General features: G+C 39.4%; 1 protein-coding gene and 1 non-coding gene across 2 annotated transcripts in view; both read right to left on the bottom strand.

The window, feature by feature from the left end:
- Nucleotides 1-1,649: 1,649 nt before the first annotated feature.
- LOC133562968 (MOB kinase activator 2) overlaps nt 1,650-18,486 on the bottom strand; it is a 25,277-nt gene continuing 8,440 nt past the window's right edge. The window contains exons 2-5 of the mRNA XM_061916825.1: nt 10,980-11,119; nt 10,804-10,900; nt 2,391-2,515; nt 1,650-2,319 (exon numbers count right to left, since the gene is read on the bottom strand). Coding sequence (XP_061772809.1) covers nt 2,081-2,319; nt 2,391-2,515; nt 10,804-10,900; nt 10,980-11,119 — 601 coding nt within the window. The 3' untranslated portion in view covers nt 1,650-2,080. The remainder of the gene's footprint in view (nt 2,320-2,390; nt 2,516-10,803; nt 10,901-10,979; nt 11,120-18,486) is intronic.
- On the bottom strand, nt 5,561-5,643 carry trnal-cag (transfer RNA leucine (anticodon CAG)). The gene has a single exon. It is a non-coding gene; the product is annotated as a tRNA-Leu (tRNA).

Below are 18,486 nucleotides of genomic sequence, written 5' to 3'. Positions count from 1 at the left end.
CTTCCAGATCAACACTGTATGAAAAAAATAGTCAACAACAGAAGGAGATAACGTCCGCGGTAACCTACCACATAGCGAAGGCCATACACTATTTGATTTCTTATTATGCAGCTCATTTTTATTTGACAGTTTTTGAAATAACTTGTGTGACATCATGCACAAAAATGCACTTTATTTGTTTTAAAACATTGTAGTGGCGTTCTGTACAAAAAGTGCACTTTATTTCAGTGTTGTTTTGATACGTCATCTTAGTGACATCATGCACAAAAGTGCACTAATAGCTTGTTTTAAAATGTTTCTGACAATCTTGCACTTTCTGTTTTGGAAATGACATGAATGTTTGTGCCACTGCTTAATAACTGTTTAATAAATACACTTTTAGTTGTGATTTCCCTCTCTGCACGAAAGTTTAAAAGTAGCATATATTAATGCCGTATGTGACAACATTTTTTTAATGTAGACAAATATAATCATCATACTGCTGTGATTATATGCATCAAGTGTTCATTCAAGGCTAAGGCAAAATATCCAGATATACAGTATATCGTGAATCGTGACATGGCCTAAAAGTAATGAGATATTAATAAAAGGCCATATCTTCCAGCCGTAGACTTATGCTCTGATTTGTAAACAACAACAGAAAGACTAAACGTTTTTGTGTTATTGAGAGTATTGACCTAATCCTTAAAGTATCGACAATATGATGATACTACACATTGTTACTGTCAATATTTATATCGATCCGCCCACCCCTGTTTACGTTTAAGAGCTCTAGCTTAGCTTGTTTAGCTATTCCTCGTCCTCCAGTCAGAATAATTTATAAGACACACATTTTTGTTGTTGCCATTGAGACAAGGATTACATAGTTAGTTGCTCGAGAGGACACTACATTGTGTTAAGGACACAGTTGCTCGTGACGACGCTAGATTGCATTGATGCGGTCGTTCGCTTGTCGCTGACAAATTTGCGTCGCACGACTAGAATGTGTCATCAAAATGCAGTTTTCACGATAGTATAAAAGTTCTATCGTCGGCCAAATGTTTATAATTTATGCCGTATATCGCCTACTTTTGTTTGGGACTTGGTTATATTATACTGAGCAGTCAGGAGAGATACACTTGTGACGCTTTGGCTTTATCACCAAGTTCCATTTCCATCTCTATGGTTATCATTTCACTTTCCATTTGTGTGGTTTTGTTCAATGAGCTTTCCTTAGAATTTTGCTTGAATTTTAAAGTGCACATTTTTAAGTCAATTTGTTTGTAGAAGTTTGAATACATGTTGACCACTGTGTCTGTAGTTTCCAGTGATTTAGAAGTTAATTGCATCATCCTGCCAGATGTTTCTAATAGTTTAGGGCCAAAAAGTCGGTCTGGGTAATATTAATTTTTATATGTTTTTGATGCAATTGTAATGTGAACCGATTCACAGTATTCATGTGAAAATTGGTGGTTCAGTGGTACAATTTGCGTTTGCCACTGAAGCCTCTCTTATGTGGGGTCAAAAAGGACTTGTTGGTAACATACTGGAGGTAGTGTTTTGTCAATATGGCAGCAGGGGGCGTTGTTGGCAAACAAATAATAAAAGAGTCGCAGGTCAGTTTGGAATATAAACAGGTGCTGTATAACAAAGGTTTCTGATGCATCCTATCATCTGTAACATTTTTGCCACTTTTATTTTCCAGGCACAGGTTTATGGCACAGAGTACACACAAGTTGAGTAGTTTCATATATAATAGTTGAGAGGAGATTGTAATCATGCAGTCTTAATGTTGTCATACTTCTTATGGTGGTTGTATATGTTATAGATGATGGCACAGTTAATACTTGCTACTGGACCACCAGTTATGTCAGTTGAGAGGTGGCAACCAGAAGATTATGGGTGTTTAAAATACAAATGTAGAATACTTAAAGGACCAGCAATGTCTGTATCAGTACATAGTTATGCATTGTCATGGTAAAAAATACACAATTTATGACAAAGTCATTAAAAATAAAAATCTATACACGACTGAAGCCTGATGTGGGTGAACATTTCACAAAACTTCTTATCCAGCTGTAACCGGCCAATGTTTCCTGTCTCATCCTTGCAGTCCCAGAGCCTTAATGAGGTCCCGCAGCGGCTCCGTGTCCTCCGCATCCAGGAGCGCGTGCTGCCGGCAGAAGAGGGCCAGGTGTGTGAAAAGTGTGTTTAGGTGTGGGTGGAGGCCCAGTGCCAGCGTCTGCCGGTAGTGAGACCAGTAAATGTGGGCCAGAGTCCTGAACAGCAGCAAAAACACCTTCTGGACCAGAAAGATGAAGCCTGTGGGGAACACTGAGCCTGGAGGTAGAGGTGAGCGCTTTAGTCCTAATCAGTGATGTGCAACAGAGCGAAACATTTGGGACTTTTACCTGCTTTTGTAGGGAACACATCTTCATCAGTTAGTAGGTCCTGAATGTAGGACATGGCGTAGTCAAAGTAAAGTGGAGCGGAGCACTTCAGCTTCCTGCCGTGGTCGTCAGTCCAAACATAAACTCTAAAACAAAGCCGTTGGTATAGTCAATCAGTGCGGAATCTACCTTTAGAGGTTTTACAATTGTCAATTTATTCCATTTATATTTTGTTGCCTCGATGATTTGTTTAATGAGTGTAATACAGGGATGTGAAATGTACGCGGATATGCACCTTTTTAATGTTAATTTTTCTTGTGAACGTATCACTTCTGCATTTTTAAATTAAATATCAATACAAATGGGATGTAAACAAAATGGGTTGAACACTCGCCTCAGCGGCAGGTAGTCATTGTGGACAGGGAGACGATCAGGACAACCTTTGTCTGTTGTCTGTCTATCTGTGTTGGCCCTGCGATGAAGTGGCGACTTGTCCAGGGTGTATGCCGCCTTCCGCCCGATTGAAGCTGAAATAGACACCAGCGCCCCCCGCGATCCCGGAGGGAATAAGCGGTAGAAAATGGATGGATGGATAGATAACCAACCACCTTGCTGGCTTTCTTGTTGTCGCCTGCGTTCACTGTCCGAGTCACAACTCAGTGGCCTAGTGGTTAGCGTGTGCGCCCTGAGATCGGTAGGTTGTGAGTTCAAACCCCGGCCGAGTCGTAGCAACGACTAAAAAAATGGGAGCCATTACCTCCCTGCTTGGCACTCAGTATCAAGGGTTGGAACTGGGGTTTAAGTCACCAAAAAGGATTCCCGGGCGCGGCACCGCTGCTGCCCACTGCTCCCCTCACCTCCCAGGGGATGAACAAGGGGGTTAGGTCAAATGCAGAGGACAAATTTCACCACACTTTGTGTGTATGTGACAATTATTGGTACTTTAACTTTAACTTTGCCTACTTTGCTGCCAATCATATTTGGATGATTACAAATCAAACACTGTTAGCACCCAACCAGTTGTAGTTTTACAGTATTTATTAGTAGCCACCGAGAAGGTATATTTTTGACGTGACGGATAATAAACAAAGGTCACGACACAGGAAATATATTTCCCGAGGGGGCGTGGCTACAGGATAGAGTTGCCAAATGGGAAATGTTTTCTGAGTTGTTTGCATGCATGTTATATAATTTCTCATAATATTTTCAATGATAATATTGTTAGTAAATTCCATCCATCCATCCATTTTTCTACTGCTTATTCCTTATTCCCTTCGGGGTCGCATGGGCGCTGGAGCCTATCTAAATTATCTACTAAAAAAAGTAAAAATGCATGTGCTACATTAAACGGGACATTTAAGTGTCATAAAGAGGTCGGAAGATGACAATAAATCTGAAGGTAAAAAGAATATAGTGTAGAAGTGCACCCAATTGCAGGAAATGTAGAATTGATTTTCAAACTTTTCTCTTGGGTCTTACGTGTGGTAGCACTTTGTGCCAAGAGAAACCTTCCTCTTTTCTCATCAGTTTTCCTCTATTTATTCTCAAAGGGTGCTCACATCCCTGAAAGTACACAGACATTGTTTTCCGCAAGCATGCTGTAAAAAAAGAGCACATGAGAGCCGTGCACCTATTGGTTGGTATATATTGGTGTCACCCAGAGTGCACAGATCGCACTCTGGGTACCACCCCCCGCCCCCACCCAATTAATACACTTTCAAATGTGCATGTGTTCAATTGTTAAATACATTGTCTCTCATCATACTTGACCAAATACTATTGCTTTAGTAGAGTTCTTTATTATCTATTACCTCAGGTGTGTCAAACTCGATTTCATCACAATTATGGGTTGTAACAGTAAATATATAGTATATGAATGTAAATATATGACAGCCTTGTTAAACTATTGTTTTTTTACTAATATTGATGGATAACTTGCTTTAAAATCTTAAGTTAAGGTGACAAACTATCTTGTCACGTGATCAGATCATATTAAAGTTTAGAAAATACGCAATTGCATGCAGTACATTTTTCTGTCAATATTAAAAGAACAGACACATTTAGCTAGAAAGTGTTTTATTGCCACAATTTCCAGCATTTCACGGGCCACATAAGATAATGTGGCTGGCCAGATCTGGTCCCCTGGGCCTTGAATTTGACACCTGCGTATTACCATTTTTACTTATTTATAAAAATACAAGTAATATATAATAATGCTACTATGGTAAAAGTGGAATTAATTTTAAGTGAGACTACAGGTCATCAGAAAAAAACATTGGTTTATTTAATAATAATAGAGTTTATTTGTAAAAGCACTTTACATTAAACAAACAATCTCAAAGTGCTACAATGCATTTAAAAAAAAAAAAAACAAAGCTCGAACAACAAATAGCTGCCCCCAATGAGTAAAATAAATAGTAAAATTAAATAAAAACTAGAACGTCCTAATAGCTAGAACGAGCACACATAAATCTATCAAAAGTTTTTTTTTTTAAAAGAAGGGTTTTTAAACCTTTTTTAAAAGCATCCACAGTCTGTGGTGCCCTCAGGTGGTCAATGAGAGCGTTACTCAGACTGGGAGCGGTGGAGCAGAAAGCCCGGTCTCTTATGGTTCGGAACTTTGTCCTTGGTGGTTGGAGGAGGTTAGCCTGTCCGGAGCGGAGGTGTTGTGTGGAGGATTTGGGGGTGAGCAGTTGTTTGAGGTAGAAGGGTGCATTTCCATTAAGGCACTGGTGAGTTAGTAGGGAGACTTTGTATTCTATCCTGAGTGGAATAGTAAGCCAGTGAAGGGATTTGAGAACCGGTGCGATGTGGTCATATTTCCTCACTGTCATCAGGATCCTAGCAGAACTATTCTGTATGTTCAGCAGCTTCTGGATGTTGTTGCTGGGGATCCCGACAAGAAGTGTGTTGCAGTAGTCGATCCTGGAGGAGACAAAGGCGTGGACGAGCCTCTCGTCATCAGAGAGAGTGAGTGGGGGGTGGAGTTTTGCAATGTTCCTGATGTGGTAGAAGGAGGTCTTGCAAAGTTGTTTTTTGTTTTGATTGATTGATTGAAAGTTTTATTAGTAGATTGCACAGTTCAGTACATATTCCGTACAATTGACCACTAAATTGTAATACCCGAATAAGTTTTTCAACTTGTTTAAGTCGGGGTCCACGTTAATCAATTCATGGTAAAAAAAAGTCTTTGTCAGAAGTGGGATTCGAACCCACGCCTCCAGGGGAGACTGCGACCTGAACGCAGCGCCTTAGACCGCTCGGCCATCCTGACATGTGAGCTTCAAAGGTCAGGTGAGGGTCCATTCTAACACCCAGGTTAGTGACTGAGGATGACAGGTGGAAGTTGTGGCCGGAGAAGGTGATGCTGGTGATGGTGGATGACTGGGTCTGATGTGGGGTGCCGACTAGAATGGCTTTGGTTTTGGAGCTGTTCAGGTGCAGAAAATTGTCCTTCATCCAAGCCTTTATCTCCTACAGGCAGTTGTATTTCAACTATTTTCTGTAAAAGACGCATTGTGGCTAGAAAGTGTTTGATTATTTCACTAAATAATCGATAGATTGCTCGATTTCTAAAACGATTGATAGCTGCAGCCTTTAACTGGACGCAATTATTTGAACTATATGCATGTTCGGGTGAGTTCTTAATAAATTACCATGTTTTTAATGTTCAATGTAAAAAATGACCATTAAAACTACAGAAAGCAATTGTTAAACAGCAACAGTAAAACACAGTAAAATCAAAAATAGTTCATCACAGTAGCAAATAAAGTGTATTCCTGCAAACCGAGAAACAGTAAATAACCTAAATTACTATGGTTCTAATTAGATATGTCCAATAATATCGGGCTGCCGAAAAAATGGGCCGATAAATGCTTTAAAACGTAATATAGGAAAGTATCGGTTTCATAAAGTAAAATTTATGACTTTTTGAAATGCTGCTGTGTACACGGACAAAGAGAGAAGTACAAAGCACCAATAAACCTTAAAGGCACATAATATCTCCGGCTTTTCACCCACACAAGTGAATACAAGTCGTACTTGGTCAACAGCTATACAGGTCACACTGAGGGTGGCCATACAAACAACTTTAACACTGTTACAAATATGTGCAACACTGTGAACCCACACCAAACAAGAATGTCAAACACATTTCGGGAGAACATCTGCACCGTAACACAACAGAAAAAATACCCAGAACCCCTTGCAGCACTAACTCTTCCGGCACGCTACAATATACACGCCTGCTACCCCCTACCCCCGCCCCTCCAACCCCACCCACCTCAACCTCCTCATTCTCTCTCAGGGAGAGCATGTCCCAAATTCCAAGCTGCTGTTTTGAGGAATGTTAAAAAAATATATGCACTTTGTGACTTCAATAATAAATATGGCAGTGCCACGTTGGCATTTTTTTCCATAACTTAAGTTGATTTATTTTGGAAAACCTTGTTACATTGTTTAATGCATCCAGCGGGGCATCACAACAAAAATAGGCATATTAATGTTTTAATTCCACGACTGTGTATATCGGTATCGGTAATTAAGAGTAGGACAATATCGGAATAATGGATAATGGCAAAAAAGCCATTATTGGACATCTGTAGTTATAATGCGTACAAAACACATTAATTAACTTTTAAAATGTAAAAAAACCCCATTGTTAAATGCTTTTTCAAATACTGTAATGTCACACACATGCTAATGATACTTTACGCTATTATTCTGTGAATTAGAGATGTTGCAGATTGTACATCTACATTTACAGCATAAATGTTTTTTTGTGTTAAAGCATTAGCCTAGTGAACAACATGTGTTTTTATGTATTTTTGTGGCAAGTGGTTTCGAACATTTAGAGGTTTTGTCTATGTGCTTCACTGCAAACTGTGTGTTTAAGTGTGTTGGAACTGTTTGCAAACAGCTATTTAACAGATACGGAGCATTTAAGACGCTCTTTTAATAGCTCACTTAAAGAAACGTGTTGCATAAGGTTGTGTTGTGAGGTGTCAAGTGAAAGGTTGGTACAAATACTTTCAAGGTAAAATCCTCATGTACCGCTCACATGTCTCAGAAACAGGCATTTTGCAGATACTAGTATTGGTGACAGGGCAGCATGGTGGAGCTGTTGTTAGCGTTCGTGCCTCACAGTGAGAAGGTCCTGGGTTGGATTCCCGGACAAGGGGTCTTTGTGTGTGGAGTTTGCATGTTCTCCCCGCGACTGTGTGGGTTCTCTCTGAGTACTTTGGCTTCCTCCAACCTCTAAAGACATGCACCTGGTAATAGGCTAATTTAGGCTGACCATACGTCCTCTTTTCCCCGGACATGTTCTCTTTTGCGGCTGTGTCCGGGCGTTTTTTTAAAAAATGCGTCATATGTCCGGCATTTTGAAGTAGGGTTGCGTGTATTTTCAATGTAGGTCCAGGGTTAAGTTACCGTATATATGTATATATGTGTGTGAATTCTAGCTGTAAATATTGTAGCGGCTGGCTACAAGGTGTTAGCCAATCCCTTTGAATGGGGGGCGGGACTTCCGGGGAAGTTAGGGAAGTGAAACTATTGACAGGAAGTGTTGGTTCTAGTTTTGCCTGGAAAAGGAAATGGACTTCTTGGTAAACACTAAGGTGAGTGTAAAGTCAACATTTTTAACTCCAGTAAATGAGTTATTTTAGTATTTGTGAGTCCATGGAAACTTCACTTTTATCTCCCGCTGGATCCACATCGTTTGAGGATGGAGACAGGCTAGCTGTTAAAGGCCTACTGAAATAAATAAAAACATCTCATTTCAGTAGGCCTTTAAGGCCCAGGGCACATTCTAAAAATACTATTAAAATAAACTAAAACATAACATAAGTGAAATAAAAAAGCTTAAAGGTGAAATGTAATTTAGAAAAAGTTGCAATGTTGACTAATAAAACAAAGTTGTTTTTTTTTCTTTCAAACTGTCATTGCTCAAAACATAATATTGAATCAAAATCAATGTTATTATGAATTATTGACCTATCCAAGGTTCCCATTACTTCACATCAAATATTCCACTAAGAAAAATCGTTTTGGTGGAAGATTTTGCATATTGTTTGCCGTTAAAAACATAGTTTTGTTTGACAAAAAAGAGCGGAAAACAAACAAACAAAAAAAACAACATAAAAAAACTAAAACATTTTGAAATGAGGGATAGATGTGAAATTGATGTAGACTCCAGAGATTTAAGCGTTAAATATAAAATGTATGTATGCCCTGGCTCACCATTATCATCATTTCATGACCGAAGCAAAACACTTTTTACACTTTTATACTGAAATACACCTACAACTTATTAAATAAAAACATAGAAAAAACTACCAGCAGCGGTAAAGTTTAGATCCATGAAGGAAAGAAGAAAGTGAATGAATGTTTATAACTGAATACATTTACATATGTATACACGTTTGTTTTCTTTCTTTATTTATTTTTTTAATGAGTTAAGTAACATTTATGACAACCTTTTCCAAAACACGATATAGAATGTGAGATACAACAGGATAATGAATACGTTTATCATTTGTTTTCAAAACGCTTACAGAAAAGTGGGACCCCAAAAATTTACTGTGGGACCCCATTTTTATGACTTGATGGGGTCCCCGGGACCCCATTTTAAAAATCCCTAGCGTTAACACAGCAGTCAACAGAGGAGAAAAAATGCTTTATTTAAATAAATATATTATTTATAAAGCAAGTTCGAGTATCCTTGGCACATTTTCACCTACTCCCGGCCTTGGCGTGCTGCCCGCCTTGGCACGCATATATGTGTTCTCTTTTTGGGATTTCAGAATAGGGTCAGCCTAGCTAATTGGCAACACTAAAATTGGCCTTAAAGTTAAAGTACCAATGATTGTCTCACACACACTATGTGTGGTGAAATTTGTCCGCTGCATTTGACCCATCCCCTTGTTCACCCCCTAGTAGGTGATGGGAGCAGTGGGGAGCAGTGGGCAGCAGCGGTGGCCGCGCCCGAGAATCATTTTTGGTGATTTAACCCCCAATTCCAACCCTTGATACTGAGTGCCAAGCAGGGCAGTAATGGGTCCCATTTTTATAGTCTTTGGTATAACTCGGTCGGTGTTTGAACTCACAACCTACCAATATTCTTAACCACTAGGCCACTAAGTAGGCCACTTATGTTGTTTTACAGCGTATTCCTGGCAACTATAGCTGCCAGTATTTTACTGTAAATTCTATAGTTTCTTTTGCAAACAGGCTAACAATATATCAGTTTTTTGATAGTAATTTACCATAAGCAAAAACAGTTATCAACTGTAAAATTTACAGATTCCGTAAGGTCCTATACTTCGTGACTGTATTTTTTTACAGTGCATTCCTGGCAAGCACAGTTACCCGTATTTTAGTAATATTAAAATAATTATTTTTTACATTTGTAACGCACTTTACATTTTAAAATCTCAAAATGCTAAAAAGTATAAAAAAAATTAAATAAAAATAGAAAGTTAGAATATATAATACAATTTTAAAATAAAAACAAAAACATGAAAAACACTAGATAAACATTAGATTAGTGGTTCTTAACCTGGGTTCGATCGAACCCCAGGGGTTCGGTGAGTGTGCCTCAGGGGTTCGGCAGAGCCTCCGCCGCAGCGGTCAAGACACACCAGAATCATGAATTGATTAACGTGGACCCCGACTTAATTAAACAAGTTAAAAAAACTAATTTGAGTGTTACCATTTAGTGGTCAATTGTACGGAATATGTACTGTACTGTACTGTGCAATCTACTAATAAAAGTTTCATTCAATCAATCAATCAATCAATCAATCGTGTAAATAAAAACATCTCCCTATCGGCGTATCTGTACTGTAAAGTTAACATTTGAATGACAATAAAAAGGAAGTGTGAGTATTATGGATACCCCCCCCCCAAATAATGTTCCCTCTAATTTTCCATCTAATTTGCAAGTATGTAATTTGTTGTGAGTCCATGCACTGTGTTGGTTTCGTTCTTTGAACAAGGTGATGTTAATGTTGTGTACTAGTAAAAAAAAAAAAACATATAACTTTGTCTTGAATTTGAAAATAAATAAAAAAACATTTTATTTTTCACTAAAGAAGGGTTCGGTGAATGTGCATATGAAACTGGTGGGGTTCGGTACCATCAACAAGGTTAAGAACCACTGCATTAGATAAAACAGAAACATGGATAAAAATAGAAATAAAAGCATGAAAGCTCTGGATAAAACAGATAGGATTTTTTTTTTACAGTGTGTACTTATTCTTATAAAAGAGTAATAATTACCTCTTAGCTTCACTGGGTTTTACTTTTGTTTTACATTGCAGCAGTTCGGCACATAAAATATGACCTTTAAAGGATCATTTCCCAAATAATGACAACATAAATAACCATATCTCAGGATTGGTTCATTTCAGAGTGTTGCGCTCCATTAACTTACGTGTCGCCTGGTCCACAGGCAGTCGGGCAGGTGCTGGGCGTGCAGAACTCGGACAGCGCGCTGGAGAACAGGTTTATGTGTTTGAAAAATGCTACAGCTGCGGGGAAACCGTGAAAGGGGAAAATGAAGCCCTGATCGTCTTTAAAGTCGTTGAAAGTGAAGAGCAATGTACTCACTGTTGCTGGCCAGCCACTCGGCCTTATCCATGCCAGGCGGCAGCGCCGTGAGGGCGCACATGTCCAAGTGAGTGATGTGCTGGCACACGTACTCCTGCTGGAGGTACGGACGCTCCTCCAGGTTATTGTTGTTAATACCTCTGTGGAGGACAGTGCAGAGGTAATGAAGTGAAAATGACAGTGTGAAACAATCACTAGGTCAGTGGAGTCATTGCTGCTGCAGTTTCTAGATAAGACATTTCACAGTCTGGGGCTGAACACGCTTGAGTGTGATGTGGGCACTTAGAGAGTAATTACTATCAAATAAGCTGACAATGCTGCAGATGTGAAAAGTAAACAGCTTAGATGACGACTGTGTTGGATAATGTACATCCCTGCTGGAGCTTTAGTAACAGTAGACAGTATTCATCTTCACGGTAATTCACGTTTGTGGTCAGGGTTTCAAGCCACTGTTGGCTTGCGAGCACCCCCGAGAGAGCGGCCCAAAAATATATGTTTTTCTCAGCTGTGGGCCATATGGGCTGCAGCGGCACCTAGTTGTAATACACTTTTCCACCACTTGTGGCAGTAATGACAATATCAAACAAGTCTTTAAGTTTCTTAAAGGGGAACTACACTTTTACTCTCATTTTGCATATCGTTCACAATCATTATTAAACACATGACAATGGTTTGTTTGTTTTTTTTGCGGGCATGTCACATCACTCAGTTTCACCAATACAACGTAATGCACTGTTGACGTTTCATTACATTTCACCAATCAAACACCGCACCAAAAGAACACCTCCAGGCAGCTACAACCCTAGCCTAACCCCCTTCCCCCACCACATCCCACCTCCCTGGAATTTAAATAATCAAATGTATGTACTTGTTCTTATGCTTTCTGAGCTCACTATGGTCACCGCTCTCTGTACATATCCTACCAAGAGAGACCTACACTGTTACAATGTGCATTTATCAGATGATATAATTGTTGATGACTGAAGTATGCTGATAGCAACCCAACCTAACCTCCCCCCGTCCACATCCCACCCCCGGGATTGTAAATAATGTAAATATTTCAATGTATACAGTATACTCTGATGATTAACTTGTGTGATGACTGTATTATGCTGATAGTATATATTTGTACCATGAATTGAATAAGCGGTAGGAAATGGATGGATGGATGGCTGGAATTGATTAACGTGGACCCCGACTTAAACAAGTTGAAAAACTTATTCTGTTGTTACCATTTAGTGGTCAATTGTATGGAATATGTACTGTACTGTGCAGTCTACTAATAAAAGTTTCAATAAAAAAAAAATGACCACACACTGTAAAAAGTGACATGAAGTCAAATGTGGCAGCACACACACATGCGTCCTTAATGTTTACCTTAAAAAGTAGGAAAAAGGAACTGCTTTGCCATCTATGTCAGTAAACATGTTCACATTTCAGCTGACAAAATTCTACTCCAATGAAAAAGAAAACATGTTGCAGTCAGTTTTTTAATGTTTTAACTGCACAGATGCTAACATTAGTGTCATAACGCCATGAGGGACTGTAAAAGGTGCATATTTTACAGTACCTGCTGTGGTAGGGTCTTTCTGTCCCTGAAAAACACACACACTAACTATAGTTAGAGTACAAATACCATTCACAAAAATAGCCAAGTTACTCACCTATTACTCAGTACTTGAGTAGTTTTGAACTAAATACCTACTCTTATTCAAGTATTAATTTTGGATGACTACTTTTGACTTTCACTTGAGTCACAAAACTCTAAAGGTACTCTCGCTTGAGTACAATGTTTGCCGACTCTGCCTCCCCCTGGTCGTGGTATACTCAGCTGACTCCATGACTGCAGGTAGGGCTGGGCGATATGGCCTTTTATTAATATCTCGATATTTTTAGGCCATATATATCATATATACACCATATATATCTTGATATTTTGCCTTAGCCTTCAATGAACACTTAAAGCATATAATCACAGCAGTATGATGATTCCCTGTGTCTACATTAAAACATTCTTCTTCATACGGCATTAATAAATGCTACTTTTAATCTTTCAAGCAGAGAGGGAAATCACAACTAAGTCAATTTACCAAAACTGTATTTTTTAAACAGTTATTAAGCAGCGGCACAAACATTCATGTCATTTCCAAAACAGAAAGTGCAAGATTGTCAGAGATATTTTGAAAACAAGCTGAGTGCACTTTTGTGCATGATGTCACTAAGATGAAATCAAAACAACACTAAATTAAAGTGCACTTTTTGTACAGAACACCACTACAATACTTAAAAATAAATAAAGGGCACTTTTGTGCATGATGTCACACAAGATATTTTAATAACTGTGAAATAAAAATTGGCTGCATAATAGGAAATCAAATAGTGTATGTCCTTCGCTATGTGGTAGGTTTCTGCAGACGTTATCTCCTTCTGTTGTTGACCGTTTTTTTAATACGGTGTTGATGTAGAAATGTAAGACGCCAGTCTCAATTGGGTCAGTGCATGTTGCTCCGGCATTTTGTTGGTGTGGCACCGGTCGGAGATGTTGACATGCAGAGTTTCAAGCACTCCTTATTCTCTAGTGGGTGACTTTTAAAATGATGCTACGAATTAGCAGTAATCCTACTTTTTTTTGTATCAACGCTTCTGCCGCATACTTGACACATTACGGTTGTCTGTTCAGCATCTTCTCTCTTGAAGCCAAACCACCGCCAGACGATGGACCCTGTGCTGTTTTTCTTGGGAATGAATTCTTCCTTTACTTGTTACCAGATCTGCACCTTATCTCTCTCTCGTATTACCACTCGCACCACTCCGCTAGCATCACAGCTAATGTTACCCATGCCGCTACCTCTCTGCTCTGCGGGAGCGTATGACTTTGCACGCACGACAGTATGTGACGTATGTAAGAAGGTGCGCTTGTTTTATGTCTCTGTGAGAGGGAGAGACAAGGAAGAGTGAGAAGAGCCTGTAGTGTAATGGCCCCAGCTAAAAGCAACTGTGTGAGAACGTATACTCCAATATCACCATATAGTCATTTTCTGTATCGCACCGAGACAAACCCGTGATATATCGAGTCTTTTCCACATATCGCCCAGCCCTAACTGCAGGTGTAAAAGGTTGTCTGCCAAAGCGGTGCTCTCTAGTTTTACTTCTTGTTGCAAATGTGCAGAGGAATCAGGCAGCTGCCGCACTGTTGGTAGACAGCAGCTGAGTTTATTCAGTCTGACCTTGCATGCATAACCTGCAGTGATAAGGCCCACACTGACCGCTTTGTGGGGTTTTACTCCCACAGAGAGTGGGTCTAAGGGTCAAAGTCAAGTATGTGTCGTATTTTTTATTTTTTATTGTTATTAATATTTATTATGTACTTTTTGAACTGGAAGCTGGTGTTTGCCCCACGGTAGTCAGTGTCCCATGTGGCAGTGCTGCACAGATATATATATATATATTATATACACACACATATAGATATGTATATATATATATATATATGTATATATATATATATATATATATATATATATATATATGTATATACACAGTCGCGATCAAAAGTTTACATACACTTGTAAAGAACATAATGTCATGGCTGTCTTGCGTTTACAATAATTTCTACAACTCTTATTTTTTGTGATGTAGTGATTGGAGAACATACTTGTTGGTCACAAAAAACATTCATGAAGTTTGTCTCTTTTATGAATTTATTATGGGTCTTCTGTAAATGTGAACAAAAATATGCTGGGTCAAAAGTATACATACAGCAATGTTAATATTTGCTTACATGTCCCTTGACAAGTTTCACTGCAATAAAGCACTTTTGGTAGCCATCCACAAGCTTCTACTTGAATTTTTGACCACTCCTCTTGACAAAATTGGTGCAGTTCTGTTCTCTGACATGGACTTGTTTCTTTTAAGTCAGGACTTTAGGAAAGCCGTTCTAAAACCTTAATTCTAGCCTGAATTAGCCATTCCTTTACCACTCTTGAGGTGTGTTTGGGGTGATTGTCCTGTTGGAACAACGAAGACCCAACCTCTGGGCTGATGATTTTAGCTTGTCCTGAAGAATTCGGAGGTAATCCTTCTTTTTCATTGTCCCATTTACTCTCTGTAAAGCACCAGTTACATGTTTCTGGGATTGAAGGCCTCACCTTTTCTCCTCCAAACATATTGCTAGGTATTGAGGCCAAACAGCTCTGTTTTTGTTTTATCGCCAAACATATTGCTAGGTATTGACATCACATGGACAAAGATAAGACCTTCTGGAGGAAAGTTCTGTGGTCAGATAAAACAAAAAGGGAGCTGTTTGGCCACAATACCCAGCAATATTTTTGGAGGAGAAAAGGTGAGGCCTTTAATCCCAGGAACACCAATCCTACCATCAAGCATGGTGGTAGTATTATGCTCTGACCCTGTTTTGTTGCCAATGGAACTGGTGCTTTACAGGGAGTAAATGGGACAATTTAAAAGGAGGATTACCTCCAAATTCTTCAGGACAAGCTAAAATCATCAGCCCGGAGGTTGGGTCTTGGGCGCAGTTGGGTGTTCCAACAGGACAATGACCCCAAACACAGGTCAAAAGTGGTAAAGGAATGGCTAAATCAGGCTAGAATGAAGGTTTAAGAATGGCCTCCCCAAAGTCCTGACTTAAATGTGCGGACAATGCTGAAGAAATTAAGCTAAAACAAATTTAGCTGAACTGCACCAATTTTGTCAAGAGTGGTAAAAAATTCAAGCAGAAGCTTGTGGATGACTACCAAAAGTGTTTTATTGCAGTGAAACTTGCCAAGGGACATGTGAGCAAATATTAACATTGCTGTATGTATACTTTTGACCCAGCACATTTGCTCACATTTTCAGTAGAGCCATAATAAAACCAAACCAAACTTCATGAATGTTTTTTGTGACCAACAAGTATGTGCTCCAATCACTACATCACAAAAAAATAAGAGTTGTAGAAATTATTGGAAACGCAAAACAGCCATGACATTATGTTCTTTAAAAGTGTATGTACACTTTTGATCGCGACTGTACATATAAGTGTATATATTATTATATACCCACACACACACATATATATATATATATATATAAATGTGTGTGTGTGTATACATTTACATATGTGTGTGTACATATATGTGTGTGTGTGTGTGTATACATATATATATATATATATATATATATATATATATATATATATATATATATGTGTGTATGTATGTATGTATGTATTAGGGGGTGTGGGGAAAAATCGATTCAAATACGAATCGCGATTCTCACAATGTGCGATTTAGAATCGATTCTCTTTTTTTTTTAATCGATTAAAAACATTTTTTCATTTTTTTTATCAATCCAACAAACCACTACACAGCAATACCATAACAATGCAATCCAATTCCAAAACCAAACCTTACCCAGCAACACTCAGAACTGCAATAAACAGAGCAATTGAGAGGAGACACAAACACGACACTGAACAAACCAAAAGTAGTGAAACAAAAATTAATATTGTCAACAACAGTATCAATATTATTTATAATTTCGGCATAGCAGTGATTAAAAATCCCTCATTGACATTATCATTAGACATTTATACAAATTTAAAAAAAAAGAACAATAGTGTCACAGTGGCTTACACTTGCATCGCATCTCAAAAGCTTGAAAATACACTGTGTCCAATGTTTTCACAAAGATAAAATAAGTCGTATTCTTGGTTCGTTTGATAATTAAAACAAATTTACATTATTGCAGTCAGTTGATAAAACATTGTCCTTTACAATTATAGAAGCTTTTTTAATAAAATCTACTACTCTGCTAGCATGTCAGCAGACTGGGGTAGATCCTGCTGAAATCCTATGTATTGAATGAATACAGGGCTTCACGGTGGCAGAGGGGTTAGTGCGTCTGCCTCACAATACAAAGGTCCTGCAGTCCTGGGTTCAAATCCAGGCTCGGGATCTTTCTGTGTGGAGTTTGCATGTTCTCCCCGTGAATGCGTGGGTTCCCTCCGGGTACTCCGGCTTCCTCCCACTTCCAAAAACATGCACCTGGGGATAGGTTGATTGGCAACACTAAATTGGCACTAGTGTGTGAATGTGAGTGTGAATGTTGTCTGTCTATCTGTGTTGGCCCTGCGATGAGGTGGCGACTTGTCCAGGGTGTACCCCGCCTTCCGCCCGATTGTAGCTGAGATAGGCGCCAGCGCCCCCGTGACCCCGAAAGGGAATAAGCGGTAGAAAATGGATGGATGGATGAATGAATACAGAATCGTTTTGAATCGGAAAAATATCGTTTTTGAATCGAGAATCGCGTTGAATCCAAAAAATCGATATATAATTGAATTGCGATTCCAAGAATCGATATTGAATCGAATCGTGGGACACCCAAAGATTTGCAGCCCTAATATGTATATATATATATATTTTAATTTTATATTTTTTATTTTTTATTATTATTATTTTTTTCCAGTTGGAGTACCCCGGGGGTGGGATTAGTGGTTCCTGTGGCATGGTGCTTGGGTGTAGTGCTGCGGCCATCTTAAGTCGGGCAGCCAGGGGCGGGCTCCACCGTGCTCTCCTTGGGGTGTTGAACTTCTGGAGGCTGATGCGGCGGGGCGATTTTCCCTTTTGGCTGCGGGAAGTCTCTTGGTCCTTCGGGGCGGGGCGTCCTGTCCTCTTTCTGCCCACGGAGAGTGTGGCCTCTCGGTGGCTTGAGAGCTGGTTGTCTCCTGTTTCTCCTGGGGCTTTTCTTCGGCCGGCCTGCCCAGCGGCCGGGAATCTTGTCGCTGGCCGGTTTGCCTGCGTGGGGCCGGTGGTCATTCGTTTTTTGGGCGCCACTCCTTCCGTTTTTGTTGGGGTTTTCTGGGTGGTTGGGGCTGTGCTTTGGTTGGCGTACAGAAAATATAATTTACATACACACGTACGTACGTACACATTCATTCACATGCACTTTAACTGTACGAACATACAGTGGGGCAAAAAAGTATTTAGTCAGCCACCGATTGTGCAAGTTCTCCCACTTAAAATGATGACAGAGGTCTGTAATTTTCATCATAGGTACACTTCAACTGTGAGAGACAGAAGGTGAAAAAAAAATCCAGGCATTCACATTGTAGAAATTTTAAAGAATGTATTTGTAAATTATGGTTCACAGTAGGTGTGGTGTTCTTGGGATGCAACTCAGTATTCTTCTTCCTCCAAACACGATGAGTTGAGTTTATACCAAAAAGTTCTATTTTGGTTTCATCTGACCACATGACATTCTCCCAATCCTCTGCTGTATCATCCATGTATCCATTTTGGTATAAACTCAACTCGTCGTGTTTGGAGGAAGAAGAATACTGAGTTGCATCCCAAGAACACCATACCTACTGTGAAGCATGGGGGTGGAAACATCATGCTTTGGGGCTGTGTTTCTGCTAAGGGGACAGGACGATTGATCCGTGTTAAGGAAAGATTGAGTGGGGCCATGTATCGTGAGATTTTGAGCCAAAACCTCCTTCCATCAGTGA

Source organism: Nerophis ophidion, linkage group LG12 (assembly GCF_033978795.1).
Source record: "Nerophis ophidion isolate RoL-2023_Sa linkage group LG12, RoL_Noph_v1.0, whole genome shotgun sequence".
Classification (NCBI taxonomy): domain Eukaryota; kingdom Metazoa; phylum Chordata; class Actinopteri; order Syngnathiformes; family Syngnathidae; genus Nerophis; species Nerophis ophidion.
The sequence above is the reverse complement of the archived record's forward strand: the minus strand, read 5'-3'. Positions and strand labels throughout refer to the sequence as shown.